Here is a 20,065-nt window from a genome sequence, read left to right as displayed (position 1 = left end):
GACCAGATCTCTGCTTGTACAATAGGAGGGAGAACTGGGCTAAATTCCTTGAGTTCTTGGGTTTTACCATTAAGAGACAGTTGCACTTCAGTTTACTTCTTTCTCTCCTCGGTTTTTCTCCAATTAAGAAGGCTTAAAAATATCCACAGTATCCACAAATTGCCCATTTGAGGCTTGAAAAGGAAAAAAGGAAAGGGTTTGAAAATGTGTGTGTGACGCCTCCTACCGTCTGTTATCAGGCCCTATAAATAGGCCTTTATACTCATAAGTAAACTCCTTAATTTCACTAATCCTATCTCTACCGGCATGAGCATATGAAACTAGGAAAGGGATTTCCAGAAATTGAGCCTAAACAGGACCCTGTTAAAGCCTTTGGCCTGCCAGAGTCTGATTGAGGGATTATGATCTGTATAGTAGTAATGAACTATGGTCCTTATGTGAATACAAGTAAAATATAGCACTGTAAAAAGTTCTTTCACAAACTTGATTTGTTTTGCACGATCTTGGAGGGAGCGGAGGCTAAGAAAGGTCATGTCCTGCCTTGTTGATCTCTGCTGAAGACACAAAGCCAGTAAGTGGTAGGGCTGGGTCTAAAATGAACTCTATCCTTGATTGTGGTTTGACCCACAGTTCTGCCATGACCCAGTGCTGTCCAGACCTGTGCATTGAGTGTTTTTCCAGTAACGGTGACACATTTGCACTGAGTCATCTTCCCTCTCCCCCTGTGAGCAGCATAGGGACATGTTCAAAGGCAGAGTAGAGTCAGACTCTGTAACAGGTTCTTTTTCCTATGTGCTAAGTCAAATAATCTGTATCAATGTCAAACATACAACTTTGAATTTATTAACCCTATGCCGTAACCATATGAGTTTCAGTGAAAAGCAGAAACTGCTTCATTTTTAGACTTTGGCAAAATCATTGAAAGATACATTTCTTGGAGGTCTAGGTGAACAGAAATGTTATAGATGTGCCCCATTCTTGGGCAATTTTAAGGATGCTTGTTGGACATTCACTCATTCTTTGGGCCCTATTTATTGTATTCTATGTGATCAATACTGGAAGGCAGGCAAGAATTTCATTGTAATAACTTTAGTGTGGTTATTTCCGTAATTACTGAGATGTTCCTTTGATGAAGGTCAGAGAACTCAAGTGAAAGGACTGTTTTGGTCATTTCATCTAGCCCCCTTCCTCCAGGTGAAGTGATTTTAAACTTTTAAAGATCTATTCGTTTCAACCTTATTTTAAAATAATTCCAGAAGTAGAAGAATTGTGGTTCAGCTCAGTAGCCTGTCCTGGTGTCAAATCACCCTTAGCTCCAGAAGGCTTTCCTCTTTCCCAAACATCAGCATCTCCACCTGCAATCAGGCTCCTTGACTCTCCTGCTCCCTGGAGACATGGAACATCTGGTCACCCAGGCAGCGCCCTCCCGCCTACGCATTTGGACAATTTTCTCCAAATTATCTGAACAATAGCCTTCATTCCTCTGCTCACTGGCAAAAGAAAATCTGACTCCACCAGGAAGCACGTGATCATGTCCGTTCTCACCCTCTCTCCCCCACTCCCAATGGCCGTAAGATGGTGAAGTTCAAGGGAGACATTTCTAACATGAGTCATTTTTGCAACAGGCTTTTATTAATTTTTTTAAAACCCATATAAGAAAGACATTTAAAAAGAAAATATCCTGGAAACAAACACTTACACGCTGAGCAACACAACCAGAGAAGGCACTACCAGCAGTTACTCCCACCTCTGGGAGGGAAGGGGTACTCGATACTATACTTTTTTCAGAGGTTTAGACCTCAGCGTAGGCTGGGTCTAACTGTGCTTTAGTAAAATCTGAATTGTCCAATAATTTTCTCATTTCATAAACTCCCTTATCTCTTTATATATAGCTATATGCCTCTATGCGTATATATACGTGACTTTTTTTTTTTCCTTCTCAAAAATAAAATAGCCATCCCCATAGAGGGAGGTTCTCAGCAGCATTCACAGCGGTTGCAGCAGGAGCCATGCCTTCTATTAATGTTAGAGACATGCAGGACGAAGGAAAATGACTCTCTACCTGCTCCCTTTAATATACAGCAGGGAGAGAGTTTTTAAAGGGAGGGAAGTAATAAGGCTGAGCATGAGATGGCTAACCAGGGTTTTTGTGGTTTAAAAAAATCTTAGAGTTGCGAGCTTGTGTTACCTTTGCAGCTCTGGAGACTATGCACAGTTTATACGACGAGGGTTCAGCATTCCTTCTGGGATCAGGGGCAGTATGGACTCAGCCTGGGTCAGCGAGGGAACTTCTGAAGCTACACGAACAAGCTTGGGCTTGAACCAACCCAAGAGGGACTTGGGAAGGCAGAGGATAGCAAAGAAATGGTTTCTCAGAGGCTGGATTGGAAAACCAGCCCTGCTTTGAAAATTACAAGTCCTTCTCCCTCTGCATTGGAGTGTCTCTGCAGTCCTGGCTGCTTGTCGCAATTGTTTGACTAATTTATTTTAGGATTCAGCCTAAACAAGAAGCCAGTGAAATGTAGAGTCAGGAATCTGATCCCCCCTGTCAGTGTGGTCTGGTGTCACTGATTAGAGTCAAAACGCAGGCACCCAGATGGGAGGGAGGTCTGTGACCCTCAACCCATACTGCATGCGGACTCTCCTGGCCTTGTCTCCCACACCACCACCATTTTCCACTTCCTGGCAGGAGGAGCCAGCAGCAGAGCTTCAGGCAAACTTGCCCTGCTTCTATTTCTCTCTGAAAACAAAAAGGCACTAAGGTCGACGGGGAGGCCAGGCCCACTGGCTGGCTGAGCGCAGTGCTGGGGCTGGCCCATGCTTCGAAACAGAAAGGACTCCAAGTTGGCCGAATTGGAGGCTCCCCTCTCTGTAATCAAGGCAACTCCTTGGGCAGCACCTGGAGATCCCAGAGTCCCAGTGGGAGGAGGGAGGCAGTGCTGGAGGCCGATGGGGAACCCAAGCAGCCCAGGCCCTCCTCTGCTCTCTAGCTGGGGAAGGCTGAAGACAGCTTGGACACGTTTCTCTGCATCTCTTTTTGGCTTTCTGTTACTGTCTGATTTCCATACTTAGCAGGAGACTTTTTAAATGGTCAATGGCTGGCTTCCCTTTGGGGAAACACATGAGGATGATGACAACATTAAATTCAAATTTGTAACTTAAAAACAAACAGTTTGTTGACAAAGATGTGACTAAGTACCACACATACGCAGATATATGCCTTTGGGTTTCCATGTGCAATGTGGGCCAGGGCCAGAGCCAGGGCCAAGGCAGGTTGCAGCTTCTCTGGAGATCACTGAGCCAGCCTCAGCTTTGGTGCTCCTTACCCTGAGCATCTGGGGCCAGTAGCTTTATAAACTTCCCTTAAGTGTGAACAACAGGCACCTTGGGGCCAAGGGAACAGTCCTTTTATAAGCATTATCCTGCTTTCAGGGGCTTAGCTCAGACCTGCAAAAGGAATGTGCTACAACTTTTCACTCATAAATAAAGGTACTGTAGGTGGCAAATAAGAGAACTCAAAGAAGAATCAAAGCCAGAGAAAGAACACACAGCTCCAAAACCTTTCTTCCTTCCTTTGCCGGCTGGTGTGAGGTTCCAGTTTGGTGACAAGAGAGGCAACTATTTGGTTGATGAAAGGCTTGCAGATCGAGAGAGGACGTCGGCTGTTTGTTTCACATGAGTTCTGATCCTTGGCAGTCGGTGGTGGGGCACAGCCTGGGGGCGGGCACAGCTGAACCCCCGTGCAAACACTTGTCCATGGAAGAGACTTTTGCCACAGCTGGAACTGCTGGGCAGGCACGAATGCACCTGCCAGAGGTGTCCTGAGAAAAAGTGTCTGTTGCAAAATAATAATTAATAATACAAATAAATCTGAGTGCACCAGGAGGAGAGGAAGCAGGACCGGTTACCCAGGTTTGCCCTGGGATTCTCTTAAGGCTTCCTCCAGTTTCTGCCTAAACTTGTCATACTTCTTTTGCACTTGTTGGATTTTGTCCTGCTCCTCTTTTTCCAGGATTGTTAGGAAGTTCTGAAGTTCAGGGATGGAGAAGGCATCCCACTGTGAGGCGAGAGGGAGATTTGTGGGAAGAAACAAGAGGAGACGGGTTAGAAGTTGACACGACCCAAGGGGCCCTGCTGCCTTCTCCTTCCCAGTTCACATCTGTGATTCACACACAGTTCGCTACTGAACAGACTGAATCAGGGAAGCTTGGGCTTTGCATGCCTGTCATAGCAGCAGCAAAATTCCAAATGCTGGCATCTCAAGACCAAGAGTTGCCAGTCTGTGAACCATGTTTTCATTCTGAACTTCAGTAATCTTAAGTTTCTGTGTAGCAGCTGAGATCTCGACAGTGATGCTGGAACCACCCAGGCTGCCAACATGCAGACCCTCAGAAAGCGGGTGGAGGAGTGGAACGTGGACTCGGGAGACCGGGGTTGGGCCTGACTCCACCTCTCCCCGGTGGTGTGACCTGTTGGTCATTCTCAGGCCATGGGTGGCACCGGCCTTGTTTTACCCCAGTTTATGCCACAAGACTGCACACTGGTTAGCTCCCCTTGGGGATGCAGGTCAGTATTCAAGAAAAGGGAGGACAAATGGCTCAAAAACGTCTATACCCAGTGGAGCCCAGAGATGGAGCTTGGTAGGCCTCAGGCCATTTTGAAGCAAAAACAGCCTGTGCCTGAGCACAGGGAGTTTCTTGGTCTCCCTCTCCCTGAGTTTTCAGAAATAAAGCTTGTGAAATCCTTTCTTTCCACAGGCCTTGCCACACACAGGCCCTAACATGCTACCCCAGGGTGCTCAGAGTCCTGGCTGAAACACTGACCCCCAGGGCCATCACCCACCCCTGCTCAATCTCTCAACAGTCATCTTCCTGCCCCTGCTGCGTGGCTCCCACCTATGTGGGGTAGTTAGAACAGTGCCCACCTGCACCCACTCAGGGTGCCCTAAGGGCTGGGTTTGCACAAGGGGTCCAGACCTACCTCCACCTCTCCAGTTTCATTCTCCTTTAGCACAAAGCTGAGGACCTCGGTGTCAGGCCCAGCAAGCAGGCGCAGGTAGAGGGGGCGGTCAGCAATGGAGAGTTTCTGGAAGAGCACTGCAAACCAAGAGAGGGGGCTGGGAGCTCATCCCAGAAAAGAGGGGCGGGGCCCAGGCTTTGGGGAAAGGATTGGAAACAGTTACATACAACCAGAAGTAGACAGAGGGGCCTTTTAATGAAATGAACATGACAGTCATGAACAGGGCAATAACCTTTTATGTTGGGTGTCTGCTCAGAGTTTAAAGCATGATTCTATTCACATCATCTCCTGAAAGATTAGGAACGGTGGGGCAGATTCCTCCCATTGCACAGATCAGGAAATGGGAGCCTAGGGTGTGGTTTTCCTGAAGTCACATGCAGAGTCAGGGACACAGTGAGCTGCCCTGTCAAACTCGCTGCTCTTTCCTCCCTGCCTGAATTCCACATATCTGAACACCACATGGGCAGCTGGATCCCTGGTGCTCAGGAGAAGCCCACAGCTCCCACCCAAGGCCGGCAGGAGTTTTAGTGGGTGGGCTTGGACACAGGTAGGAAGGGAACGGTCTGGTTGGGTGCACTCTTTCTCCTACCTTGTCCGTCCTTGTGTATCCGCTTAAAAAGTGCAAACTTCTGGGGATTGTCCACAACCATGAACTTCTTGAGCAGCCCCTGGATGACCTCACTGACGGTGGTGGTGCTGCTGATGTGCAGCTGCTTGATGGCATCTAGGGGCAGGTAGAAGGACGTCCGCTTGTCCGTGGTGGCTGCCAGGTTCACATCCTTGATGGCATCATAGATGGACTGGGGCCGGATCCCAGCAGGCACCGTCACAGGCCGCCGGAGTTTCAGATGCACTTTGATGAAACCCGTGTAGGTGCCGTCTTCACTCTGCCAGCGAGGGCATGTCATAAGGGGTCAGGGCTGTCCATCTTGCATGATCATATCTGCCACTTGGGACCACTGCCCCAGCAGCACCCACCTGTCTCCTTGAGTTCTTTCCTGCCTCTGCTGACCTGGGAGAGCTGGAGGAAGGAGCAGAGATCCCTTTCCCCATAGTGGGCTGGGAGAAGACCCTCAGGATCCAGCTACCAGAGAGGACCTGTGGGGCTGCAGTGGCTTTCCCTCCCAGGAGGCTCAGGCCAGCTCCCCCAAACCTCCTGCAGCCAGTTGCCTTTGGTGAGTCCCCATTGTGAGAGGCAGGGTGTGGGGTAGCCACTCTAGTTTGTACCCCTGAACCAGGCAGGAAGCAGGAAGGCTCTATAATGAGGGCCTTGGGGAACGAGCACACTAGATTTCCTCCTGCGTCTCTTTACTAAGAAACAGCCTTTAAGACTTAATCCCAGGTCCATTTGTGACTGGATTTTCTGGTGCTCCATCTGGCTGAACCCCGAAGAGCCAGTTGATGCCAGCCACCAGCAGGGGGCAGTTTTTCTACCTTCTCCCCTCCCTATTGAAGACAGCCTTTCCCAACCGGGTGCTAAGTTGGGTGCCCTCCTCTGTCTGAGACAGTATGTCCCTCTCTCACAATCAAAGGGGTAGGAAGGGGAGCAGCTAAGTCCCATTGTCTTGGATCCCTGGGGGCCAAGCAATACCGGGCCCTTGGTCATTATGTATCATTTAATCACTTAGTTTACACTGAAGCTCAGAGAAGTTAAAAGAGCTTCCCAAAGTCACAAGCAAAAAGTGAAAGGGTCAGATCTATTTCCCTAAAGCACATGGAGGCCACTGAGGGCTCTGGCTATCACCCTTCCAGACCCCTGAGGCCTCTGGAGGCCAGAGGAAAGGAAGGGAACTGCCAGGGAGTAGCCACAGAATTTAGTAGCCACAGAATTTAGAGCGAGGTCTGAGGTGCCAAACCCAAAGCGGGTGGTGGAGCAGGGACCAGGTTGAGGGCAGGCGGGCACTTACCAGCTTCATGCCCAGGCAGTTCTTCTCTCGCGTGTTGTAGCTGTCAATCTTCTGCTTGATCTCCTGCAGTGTGGGTGGGCGCTGTGTCTCCTCCACAGGTTTACAGACATTCTGGAAGAGACACAGAAGTGGAAGTGGATGAGTAGTGGTTCTCAGGGTGAGAAAGGGAACAACCACGCCTCTCTAACCAAGCCTCTCTAACCAAGCCTCTCTAACCCCAAAGCCTCTCTAACCAAGAAGTGAGCACTAGCCCTGCAGAGTGGAACTAACTGCACAGACTCAGAGTGAGACAATGAGAGGTCAAATCGCAGCTGTGCCAGTGTCTAGCCAGCCCTCCTGCGGAAGTAACTCAGATTTCTCTAAGCCTCAGTCTCCTCCTCTGTGAAATGGGAACAATACCTACTGCACAGGCTTGTCTTGAGATAAGTGTGACAGTGTCTGGCACTCAGGCACTGACTATGAATCTGGCGAACGAGCAGAGCCACATTTGCTTACGGAGGGCTGCTATGGAAGAGATGCTTCTTTGATGCTATAGGAGATGCAAAGAAATACAAGCCATGGTCTGTCCCCTCAAGGAAGTAACAACACAGCTGGAGGACAGGTATCTACCCGTGGTGCCAGTATATACTGCTGATCGGAAAGACAAGAATTCTCTTAGATCCCAAGGACCAAGAACATATGGAGACCAGTTCAGGTCCCACATCACTTGCCACAGTGCTTTTCACATAGCAAGAAGTAAATATTTGTCAAATGAATGAGTGAACCGGCAGGGATGAAGGGCTGTAGCTGTCTACCAGAACAGAGGAGATAAACTGCTACTGGGCACAGGGACACCTAGAATTTACTTAGCATCTCCTCTGTGCCAAGTACTTGGCATACATTCTCTCATTTGATTCTCACAAACCAGAAGTCTGCAGGATAGTTTATTATCCCATCTTACAGGTGAGACTATTGAGACTAAGAGAAGTTTAGCAACTTGCCTCACGCCCTACAGTCAGTATGTACAGAATGAAACAGAAATTCCAGGTCTGTCCCGGTGTGTTCCTCCTGCGAGACCATGTGTTCGTTCTTCTCATATGTTGCCAGATGCCCTCCTCCTCCCACCCCCAGAATTTGCCTGATGTTAGAAGTGTAGAAGACTTGGGGTGGATCAGGATTCTCCTTTGGCAAATGAGGAAACTGAGGCCCAGAGAGGGATGACTCTGACACCATCTGACACTATCCTGTGGGTGTCTGGGTTTGGCTGGGGAATTTCACAGCTGCCGCGACATCACACCACCACCCTGTGGAACACAATGGGGCACCCGTGACTGAGCTTTGCCCTACCTTCCTCCCTTCAGCAAGCCATGTGGGAGACACGCCATCCTGAACAACCTGCCATCACTTCCTTCTCCCACTTTCCAATCCCACAGAACCAATACAATGTCAGGCTCTGGCTGCCAAGAGGAGCTGGCATGGCTCCAGCCTCTCACCTCCAACCCCTCAGCACAGCTGGCTGACTTACTTACTTCCTTCCTCCCTTCCTTCCTTCCTTCCTTCCTTCCTTCCTTCCTTCCTTCCTTCCTTCCTTCCTTCCTTCCTTCCTTCCTTCCCTCCCTCCCTCCCTCCTCTTTGCTTTATTTTTCTTTGCTTTGCTTTCTTTTCTTTTCTTTTCTCTTCTCTTCTTTTCTCTTCTTTTCGAGATGGAGTCTCTCTCTGTCACCCAGGCTGGAATGCAGTGGCACGATCTTGGCTCACTGCAACCTCTGCCTCCCAGGTTCGATTCTCTTGCCTCAGCCTCCCAAGTAGCTGGGATTACAGGTGCATGCCACCATGCCCAGCTAATTTTTGTATCTTTAGTAGAGACAGGGTTTCACTATATTGGCCAGGCTGGTGTCAAACTCCTGACCTCAAGTGATCCACCCCCCTTGGCCTCCCAAAGTGCTGGCATTACAGGTGTGAGCCACCACGCCCAGCTTCTGACATCCTCTTTCCATCATGGCATCGTTCCCTGGCCTGTCTGCTCCTGCTGTACTCTCCCCAAGGGGTCCGGACCTATTAATAACAGCCTGTGCTGGGTACTTTCACATACCTTCTCTCACATACTGCATAGGTCATTCTTATTTCACGGATTACAAAACTGAGGCTCAGTTTAAGAAACATGCCTGTGGTTCACTGCTAGTAAGAGGCTACGTAGGAACTGGAATCAAATCCATCTAAGGCCCATGTTCTTCTCAATTCACATGTAGCCACCATGGGATGGCATCTTTTGCTGAAGGGGCCAGCCTGCCATGCCCATAATGATCACTGAAACTCCGTCCTGCAGGGCTGGGATGAGCAGCTGTTAAACCAAAGCCTGTAAGTTACCTGATCTGTGAAATGTTCATCTAAGATGAGTCTAAGCAGAAGGTCAGGCCCCAGAGGCACCATGTCACCTGTGAAGGTGGGAAGGAAGGACTTCTAACTCGAGTTGAGATGCAGCCACCAGGATGCAGGGCCCAGCATTCTCCTGCGTGCCTTCCCAGGTCTCTGGAACTGAACATTGATGCTGTTGCAGACCACCCAAAGGCCAGCAGCCCTGGCCATCTCCACTTGCCAGAGGTGAGTAGCAAGTAGTGTGAGCCTCACAGACTCTCTTCATTCACTGTCAGTCCATTAACCCGGGACTCTCACAGTGAAACCTCTTATTCCTCATCCCTTCCTTTGGGTAGCTCCCAGAGCTCCCTACCCTCAGTCTTTGCCAGCTGAGCACGTGTCTATGGGACCAGATGTGCCTGACCCTGGCCCTACCCCTATCTCGCCTTCCCTTTGGGAGCTTCCAATTGGAAAGATCCCGTTGTCTGGTTACCATTATACAGTCACTCTGTCTCTGACGCATGTAGGCTGTTGCTCCTCAGGAGGTAATAGCTTTCTCATACTTGTCTATGAAAAAGAATTAAGTGATGGAAAGAAAATTGTAGAAGCTCCGGAAAGATCTCCTCTCATAGTTTCCAACCAAGCTAGAGCCATTTCCCCGTAAGAAAAGGCAGCTGTGCTGTGGCTTTCAAAGGCTTGATTTTCAATACAGTGAGAAGCAAAGCTGCCTTAGCCTAGGGTTTCTTCTTCCTGTTCCCCTTTTCTTCAGCAGATAGACCCATCTATTTCTCCCTTTCCCACCACAAACACGGGGAAGTGACGAAAGCGGCCACAGGCACCTCTGCCTTCCAGGGCTGACGCAAAAGACGGCAGCCCTGACCTCACCATTCTGAGGCCTGGCCCTCTGGCTGGTGATGGGGAGCCCTGTCTGGGAGTACCAGGAGCCCCGTGTGTAGCCAGCACCACGAATGTCACAGCCATGGAATGTCAGCACCCAGGTCTGGGATGGCTGCTGCCCACAAAAACATCTGGCAGACAAGATGTGACCCAAGGACCAAATGAATCACCTCCTGAAGTAGGTCAGCCAGCCACAGCCACAAGGGCTCATGGATCCTTTTTCCACCCAAGAGATGGCGTATCATCTAGACCAGTCGTTCTTAAATTTGTCTGCACAGTGCGATCATCTGGGGGATCTTTAGAAACTTAGCTGCCTGGGCTTTATCCCTGGAGATTCTGATTTAATTGGTCTGGGATGCAGTCTGGGCATCATCAGAATTTTAAAAATCTCCTAGTTGATTTTAATTCGCAGCAACATTTGAAAAGAACTGAAATAGACCCATCACAACAATTCCAGACCTCAAAGGTATTCATCCAGCTGCAGAATTAACACTTGGTGCCAAGAAACACACAAACACCCCAAAGGTTTACCTAATAGGCACTATCTGCCATGTGAGCAAGATCGATACTATAGCAATCGTCAGAGGATGAGACAAAGACTCTGATTTCTATTCACCTGCCAGATTCTTAAGCCTTCAAAGTGAAGGATCTGTCCACGGGTACAAAGCGAGAAACCAAGCGGACAGTTTTGTCTCTTGGGGTGGCCCAAGACAGAGACAGAATAGGGAACTCTGTTATGATTTAACAAATATGGACATTGGCATGTGAGGTGTCTCTCCTGGGGGGCTCACACATCTCGGTGCATCTGGCATGAAATTCATCTGCTCCGATTAAGCCCCTGGCATTGGTGGCAGATGGCTGAGCTGTTCCCAATGCACTTGGCATGTCCAGGGCACTGGTGAAAAATAGGTTTGTGCTCACATGTCCTATGCCATGGAAAAGGGCGATGTCCTTTTTTAGCTCTGGAGGTGACTGGGGAACAGCCAAGTAAAGAGGCTGGGTGCTAGGGGTTCAGAGCGACACCTCCCCCCTCCCCACCTCTCTGAGTGATTCTCTAATGTTTCCATTTAAATATTCTAAGCAAAATAAGGAGGACCATACCACTGTTGTCTGGGGCCTAACTCAGAGCAGATTTGCCCTAAGCTGTTTTTCTTTATTTTATCACTAAAGCAACAGCAACAAAACCCTACTTCTGCATTCTAATCAATGACATAAGTAATCTTAATTTTGGTGAGTGGGAGTGACCTAATGAGAGGCTCTGAGTGAGTCACATGACTTCTGGTATTCCCAGGTGGGCACGGGGCACCCAGGAATGCTGCAGCAATGAGAGGGGGTTCCCCAGGATGAGGGTGGGCTGAGGAGGACGTGTGTCCCACCCACGGTGCTGCAGCTATTATACACATCCGTGCCTACTTTTTCTTAACCAAAATCACAAACCTCATTTTTCTTAAAAATTTCACTCTCCCTGTTTTTAAATTTGTCAGTCTTTCCTCCTCCTGGCCCACGATTTGAATCATCTCACGCCTGTCTGCCCATCAGAAGTCGCTTCATTTGTCAAGCCTTTCCTGATCACTCCAGCCCTGAATGATGATGACGATGATGATGATGATGACTCACTACAGCTAATATGTACCACGCACTATTCTACTCACTTAGCTTGTATTAGCTCATTTCTTCATCACAGCAAATGTATCACAAAAAAATACTATTATGATGCTCATTTTACCATCAAGGAAAGTGAGCCACAGTGAGGTTAAAGCTAACCTACATCTAAAGGCAACACTGTACTATCTGGCACTTAAGTGTGCATCTGCTTACACACACACACACTTACTTTTTTTTTTTTTTTTTTTGAGATGTCTCGCTCTGTCACCCAGGCGAGAGTGCACTGGTGCAATCACAGCTCACTGCAGCTCAAGTGACCCTCCTGCCTCAGCCTCCCATGTAGCTGGGACTACAAGCATGTGCCACACTCCTGGCTAATTTTTTTATTTTTTGTAGAAATGAGGTGCCTTGCTATGTTGCCCAGGCTGGTCTCAAACCCCTGGCCTCAAGCAATACTCTCACTTCAGCCTCATAAAGTGGCAGGATTATAGGCGTGAGCCACTGCGCCTGGCTACTCACATTAACCTCCAAGTAGACTCATCCGTCTCAGGTCTTCTTTCCAACTAGACTAAAGCTCTTTAATGACTTACATCATACTTCAATTTGTTCTCTGTGCCTGGTGGCTCTGAGCATGAGGCAAATAGGAAATACTTGCTCAAGAACCTTCAATGATCCACTATTGCCTACAGTGGACAAAAAAAGGTCTTAATTTCTCTTAGGAATTACAGTGCAGTGAGCCTTGGATTTCCATTTAGACTGAGTTCTGTGAGAGAAGCACCCACGCCTGTCTTGCCCTCTGTGGTGTCCCAGATCCCAGTACCAGCTTGACCCATAGTAAGGGTTCAGTACCTGCAGGATGAACACAAGTGTGTGTTTGGCTTCTAACTCCCATGACTAACGACATGATCTTGAGAAAGTCAGATAATCTTTAAGCCTCAGTTTCTCCATCTATAAATTTGGGATAAAAATCCTTTATTGTCTCACAGGATTTATATGAAGGTAAAAATCAAATGAGATAATGGGTACAAAAGTGTTTTGAAAATCACCAGACCTATCCAAAGGCATGTATGGTGACTATCATCCCAGGAAAACAAAGCTCTACCCCTCTGAGCCAATTTCACTTTTCATTTTCCTTGAGTCCTTCTTCTGACTGGCCACAAGCCCATAGAGTTTTTTCACTCCTTTCTCTGCACCAGTGGTTGGCAAACTTTTTCTGTAAAGGGCCACACAGTAACTACATTAGGTTTTGCAGGCCATGCAGTCTGTTGCCACCATTCAACTCTACTATTGTAGCACAAAAGCGGCTGCTGGATGAGTGACTGGGTTCTAGTAAAACTTTATTTATGGACCGAGCATGGTGGCTCACACCTATAATCCCAGCACTTTGAGAGGCCAAGGCAGGATGATTGCTTGAGCCCAGGAGTTCGACACCAATCTGGGCAACATAGTGAGACCTCGTCTCTACAAAAAAATGCAGAAATTAGCTGGGCGTGGTGAGGTGCACCTGTGCACCTGTAGTCCCAGCTACTCAGGAGGCTGAGGTGAGAGAATGACCTGAGCCCCTACTAGGAGTTCAAGGCTGCAGTGAGCCATGATTGTGCCACTGCACTCGAGCCTGGGGGACAGAGCAAGACCCTGTCTCAAAAACAAAACAAACTTTATTTATGGAACCTGGCCATGGGCAGCAGTTTGCTCTACACTGTTGTTTGTGCACAGTCCCCTGCCTAGAATACTATTAGCCCTAGTTTTGTCTTCTCTATGTAGCTTCCCAATGCAATTTCTCCAGTCTATAGCCATCTCTCCATCCTCTCTCTTAATATACCAGATCCCTGGCATTTTGATTCCCACATGGAGAAAGGTAATCACAGTTTTGTCCTGGTCTCTTTCTTTCTCCTGAATCATACTTCCTGTGTTTCCTGTGTATTTCCTCACACCACCAGTTAATAGGCCTTTGTAACTTCACTCTCATTTCATGGACACTTTTCACAAGTAGACAAAGGCTTGGGCACTTCCCTGGATTTTGCTTACTTTCCTCCATTCTGCGATGAGGAGGCAACAAAGCTGGCTGGGGTAGGAATGCAGGTAGATGGCTAGGCTCACTCCCTGGTTCTGTGACTCACTCCCAAACACCAGCCCTATGGCCTCAAAGCCTCAGATTCCCATTGCAGCAAAAGTACAAATTACCATCGTCACAGCTCTCTGCAGCTGCTAGCTAATGTTAAATCCATACTGCAAGAGCCTATAGAGGTGACTTCAGAGCCTGTATGGCTACAATTGGCATCTAATTATATGCTGCCTTTTATTGTTTAATGATTGTTTCACATGTTAATCCCATTTCCCCAGTGAGATGCTCTCTGGAGGGAGACAGACATTAGTTTGGTGCCTAAGCTTTTTGGCACCCCGCTTGGCTGAAACCTGGGCCGAACTTTAAGTAGGTGTCAGATAAATACCTGTTGATTGGGTGGCAGGGGAGAGCAAGACAGCCTGGGGAGTCTCAGGTGAGAGCCCACCCCAGACCCCTAGGGCCAGGAGCACCTCACACTCAGCTGCACCCTGAGGGTCTGATGCCAAGAACACACATGAGGCTTTGGACTTTGGCTTTAGCCCTGTGGCTCAGCTCTTGGCAGCTGGCTGCTGAGAACAAATGCAAGACCATCAAATGACCTGTGACCTCTGGGGAGTTACTTCCCCTCTCAGGGCCTCAGTTTCCTTATCTGTGAAATCATGAAGCGATACTGGAGAAGCTCTAAGGGCCCCTTCGCAGGACTAAGATTTTACACATAAGATAGGGTGTGTTTTTTTTTCATCATTGCTTCCTCTTCTATTTCAGAGAATTGGGTGTGGAGATGGGGGCCTCTTGGAGGCTAGCTAGCATGGCTGAATGGCAGCAGGAGTAACCAATCTAAAGGAGCACGAAGAACATTTCTAACCATCACGACTTTACTTTTTCACTGCTCACCACTTTTCTGTATTGTCAGCAAGACTCTATCTTAGCCAAGCCCAAGCCAGTCTATGCATTCTTAACACACACAACTCAAGAAAACAAAACAAAAAATACCCCGGAAGCCATTCACCATGAGCCTTTGCCACATTTCCTCTTTCTCAGCTCTTAGCAAATCTGTTAGCAGCAATTCTTTTGCCCTTGGAAGGAAGTCATCTCCAGGCTTAAGTCAGGGAGGAAAGCCTCAGGCCCCTCCTACAGGAAAATGTCCATCTTCAGCTGCCTTCCAGACCCCAAACACCCGGTGCTTCTGTTGGGCCTGCCCTAGATAGGAACCTCTGCAGGTAAGGGGCAGACACCCATCTATCTGGGCTGGATTTGGAATACCCTGCTCAATGTCCAAACCACATTTAAAGGTGAGGTCAGGAGTTCAAGAGCAGCCTGGGCAATATAATGAAACCCTGCCTCTTCAAATAAATAAATAAATAAATAAATAAATAAATAAATAAATAAATAAGCAAGCAGGGCATGGTGGCATGCGCCTATAATCCCAGCTACTTGGGAGGCTGAGGCAGGAGAATCGCTTGAACCTGGGAGGCAGAGGTTGCAGTGAGCCAAGATCGCACCACTGCACCCCAGCCTGGGTGACAGAGCGAGACTCTGTCTCAGAAGAAAAAAGTCATTAGTCCCTCTCTGATGGTCTCAACCAAATGAGAAAGAGGAATCCCTATGGGGCCTCACTGCAGGGCCTCCTCCCAGGTCTTCAGAGGCCTGTGTTCTGAAATGGACTCCACAGACCCACTCACGGCAGTGAAGGGGTTGATTTCCACAGGTCCCTCTACGGCACTGTCCATTGTCCCAAAAATAAAAGGGTTGGGAACTCCTGGACTGTGTTCTCTAATAGGTTATTTGCAGCAGAGCAGGGAAGGGGCTTTAGCATGGAGCTTCTGCTCCATGTGGAATTTGAGCAGCTCTGGTAGGATGTATTAACAGAGCAGAGGGAAAAAAGAGGTGGGGGGTGGAGGTTGAGAATGGAGAGAGACTCATGTCCCCAAAGACAAAAACGTGGAGCAGATGGTCAATGTCAACAGTCTGCCAGTAGTAACTGAATGAACTGCCTATGGGTGAGGATCGTGAAAGGCACCTTGGGAGATGACGCAGATGGGGTTTGACCCTGTCCTTGGGAGTCTGCAGGTGACCTGAGAAGGGAAGACAGAGACGCATGCGCTGTGGCACACCAGTGCAAGTACAGTGCGATCTGGGACAAAAAGCCTAGGCAGCCCAGATCAGGCCACTCCAGCAGACTCCCCCCATTGCCAGCATGCCCCAGAGCCTGGGCACAGGGTCCCCTGCTCTTTGAGGTGACCATCTCAGTCTCTGCACAGCTCAGCTAGAGTGGGTCAGCAGCTCAGCTAGAGTGGGTCACACCAGGGAACAGTAGCTCCCTTACAGGGATCTAGGTTCAAGCCCCTGCAGGGCCTCATTATAATATTAAAAATCACCAGTAGCCAGGCACTGCCCTGAAGGGTTCAAGGTCCTGATCTCATTTAATCCCTTAAATAACAAGAAAGATGCTGTTACTCTTCACCATTAGACTGTGCTGCCTTGTATGCTGGGCCACAAGTGGCCTGTGCTGGCCATGCCCTTGGTCTTCTGTAAACTTGATCAAGTCCACCTCATTAAGACTCAGATTTCTATTTTGTTTTTTTAAGAGATGGGGCTCTCACTATATTGCCCAGGCTGGTCTCAAACTCCTGGTCTCAAGTGATCCTCCTGCTTTGACCTCCCAAAGGGCTGGAATTACAGGCATGAGCCACTGTGCTTGGCTACTTATATTAACCTCCAAGTAGACCATCCATCCTGGGCCTTCTTCCCAACTAGACTAAAGCTCTTTGATGACTTACATCCACTGCTACTTCTTCTCTATGCCTGGTGGCTCTGAGCATGAGGCAAATAGGAAATACTTGCTCAAGAACCTTCAATGGTTCTTGAGGTCTTAATTTCTCCTAGGAATTACAGTGCAGTGAGCCTTGGATTTCCATTTAGACTGAGTTCTGTGAGAGAAGCACCCGCGCCTGTCTTGCCCTCTATAGCGTCCCAGATCCCAGTGCTAGCTTGACATACAGCAGAGGTTCAGTAAATATCTGCAGGATGAACTCGAGTGTGTGTTTGGCTTCTGACTCCTATTACTAGCTACATGATCTTGAGAAAGTCAGAAAATCTCTATGCCTCAGTTTTTTCATCTATAAATTTGGGATAAAAATCCTTTATTGCCTCACAGGATTGATGTGAAGGTAAAAATCAAGCAATCCTCCCACCTTGGCTTCCAAAAGTGCTGGGATTACAGGCGTGAGCCACCACACCTAGCCTGATTTCTTTGTGAAATGCAGTTTATACATTTGTTGTGAAGATGAAATGAGATCTCAGGCCTGAATGTGCTTAGCACAATGTAAGAACACAGTAAGCACTCCATAAATGTTAGGTAGCATGTCATCATCCAAATCATCATCATCACCATCATCATCATCATTATCATCATCATCATCTTCAAGTAGTCATTTGTCCAAATCTGTCCATTATCATCTTCAGTAGTCATTTGACCAAAGCTTGGTCAGTGGGGACCCAATATGGGACCTTGATCCCTGACAGACCCTTCAGCCAAGGCCACATTATGACTTCCATGGGTCCTAAGAACTTTTGTCTTTGGGGCCAAGGGCCCCTTCCTCCATTAAAAAAAAAAACCCACTGAAAATTTTATTCTATGATTGCATTGGTATAAAGACAAATACATCAATATCCTATATTAAAACTTTCCTCAACCTAAATGTTCATTTTTTTTTCTCACGATTTTAAAGAAATTAAAACATTTTTGTGCACCTCTAAAGTCATGTGCGCCTCTGGCACTCTGCCTGCTGTGGCTCATGGAGAAGTTGACCATGCTTTCCAGCTGTTCAGTCCCAGGTACGGCGACTGACTGTCCCAGTGTGTTGGGGCTGAGGGTTTTCTTGGGATGCAGGACTTTCAATGCTAAAACCAGGATAGTCCTGGGCAACTAGTGCATTTGGTTACCCTAGCCCCAGGTCTAGACAGACTCCCTTCCTTCCTGCTGCATCCCATGGGCACCATGTGCTCTTCTTTCCTCTGTAAAGTTGTGCCCATGTACTCGATTCTGGAGGTTTTTCTGATATCCACAGCCACTCCAAGGCCAGGCTGTGGCCTAGGACACAACTGTGTGGGCTGTCTCGGAAGAAGCTCCCTCAAGGCAGGGTCTTTGGCTTGTTCACTGAGGTGGCTCCCAGAACAGTGTCAGGCACACAATAAGGGTTCATTAAACATTTGCTTCTTGTATTGAAGAAAATACAAAGAAGCAGTAACACGCATGCACCCCAAACCCCAAAATAAATGTAATTCAAAGTTTCCAGAATTTTATAAAGGTTTTGTAGTATTTCTGGTCCATGGACCCATTTACTTCTGAGACTATTGAACACCAGATGAGAATTCTGTCCCCTGCTTCTGAGAATAGATGACCCAAATTCTTTCCATTTCTGTTCTCCCCTGCTCCAGGTCTTCATGAAGCCCCCTTTTCAGCTCAGATGTCTAAAGTTTGAACCAGACAGAATAGGGCAACACTCAATCTTCTGAGATGGCCACAGGAATTTTCCCTTGGGACATCTTCTTATGCCCTCAAGAGTTTCTAGAAGGTCTTTGGGTGTTTTCCTCCTTGGATTTCTGGCTATGTCCCTGTCCACTCGCCCAGCCTCACCTAAGTCAGCCTCCTTTCAATCTCCCTGAGCCCTTCATCTGACCATTCAGCCTGAGAAGTCCTTCTCTACATCTGGCAGAACTGGCCTCCTGCTCCTGGAACTGACAGTGTCTTTTGGGATACCCACTGTTATCTAGAATTAGTGGATTTTCCAACAACATCAGCATATGCCCAATTATTCCAGCATTGCTTGGACACTGTACGTTAGTGTTAGTGGTGCAAGCCTGTGTCCCTCATTAGACTATGAGCACACCACAGTCAGTGACCGTACCTTTTCCATCTTTGTATTCCCAGACCACCCTGAACCAGAGTACAGCAGAGTGAATTAAGGATGGACAGTGGGTAGGTCAGTGAGTGGGTCTCAATACCCCATCCCAGGCCAACTCTCTCCTAAGCTCTCTCAGTTCTTTCAGGCCAAGTTAGAGAGTATTCCTTTGCAAATGATATATGTCATAAGGGATTGATATGCAGAATATATAAAGAACTACCACAATACAACAACAACAACAACAACAACAAAAACCTCATTAAAAAATAGATAATGGACATGAACAGACATTTCTCCAAAGAAGATCTATACATGGTCTATAAGCACATGAAAAAAATGTTCAATATCACTAATCATTAGGGAAACGCAAACCAAAACCACAGTGAGATACCATTACATACATATCAGGATGCTTGTTAATAAAAACAATAAACAACAAAATAACAAGCATTGGCATGGATGTGGGGAAACTGCAGCCCTGTGCATTGCTGGTGGGATTGTAAAATAATGCAGTCACTGTGGAAAATGGTATGGTGATCCTCAAAAATTAAATAGAATTACCATGTGACCCAGCAATTACACCTCTGGGTGTACACCCAGAAGATGTGAGAGCAAGGACTCAAATATCAGAAAACCAGTATTTGAACACCCAGGTCCACAGCGGCATGATTCACAATAGCTAAGAAGGTGGAAGCACCCCAAGTGTCCACTGATGGATGAAACCCAAGTATCCATTGATGGATGAATAAACAAAAAATGTGCTGTATCCATACAATGGAATCTCATTCAGCCTTGAAAGGGAAGGAAGTTCTGACACATGCTATCACATGGATGAACCTTGAAAACGTTAAGCTAAGTGAAATAAGCCTTCCAAGACCAGCCTCTTTTCCTAGGACTAGGCCACTCTCCTGGGGTGCAAAATAAACATGAAAATGACCTGGACAGCCCAGCCCAGCTCAAAGGAGCTGCTGCAGGTGTAGCAGGCATGCCTGCTCAAAACCTCTCAGGAGACTGCCCAGAAAGGTCAAGGGCACAGAAGCCTGTGCTCAGAGATCAGGAAGGGGCCTCAAGATGAACTGGTCCACCTACCCATATTCTAGAGCTAACTGAGTCATTAGGAGTGAAAAAGATAAAAATATGTGACCCTAAAATATATTACTTTGACATAATTTGAGATGGCTGCCACAGGGCGGGCAGACTGAGGTGGCCCTGCAAAGCTGTCTTTTGTGGGGGATATTTGCATCTGTAGAGAATCTCCTTTAATGCAGCCAAACCTTCTTCCCTTGTCCAGATCTAGCAGAGATTAATGGAGTCTGACATCTTTAAAGATC

General features: G+C 47.7%; 1 protein-coding gene across 2 annotated transcripts in view; it reads right to left on the bottom strand.

Moving 5' to 3' along the window:
- Positions 1-1,610: 1,610 nt before the first annotated feature.
- LOC111522835 (ras association domain-containing protein 5) overlaps positions 1,611-20,065 on the bottom strand; it is a 31,438-nt gene continuing 12,983 nt past the window's right edge. Inside the window, exons 1-5 of one of the 2 annotated variants that reach the window (XM_023187094.2) lie at positions 9,768-9,947; positions 6,927-7,037; positions 5,609-5,906; positions 4,981-5,096; positions 1,611-4,057 (exon numbers count right to left, since the gene is read on the bottom strand). In XM_023187094.2, coding sequence (XP_023042862.1) covers positions 3,905-4,057; positions 4,981-5,096; positions 5,609-5,906; positions 6,927-7,037; positions 9,768-9,821 — 732 coding nt within the window. In that variant the 5' untranslated portion in view covers positions 9,822-9,947 and the 3' untranslated portion in view covers positions 1,611-3,904. Of the gene's footprint in view, positions 4,058-4,980; positions 5,097-5,608; positions 5,907-6,926; positions 7,038-9,767; positions 9,948-20,065 lie in introns of those variants that run through there. The other variant, XM_023187093.1, reaches the window with a different exon arrangement.

Source organism: Piliocolobus tephrosceles, chromosome 1, assembly GCF_002776525.5.
Source record: "Piliocolobus tephrosceles isolate RC106 chromosome 1, ASM277652v3, whole genome shotgun sequence".
Lineage (NCBI taxonomy): Eukaryota > Metazoa > Chordata > Mammalia > Primates > Cercopithecidae > Piliocolobus > Piliocolobus tephrosceles.
This window is presented reverse-complemented; position numbering and strand designations above follow the sequence as displayed.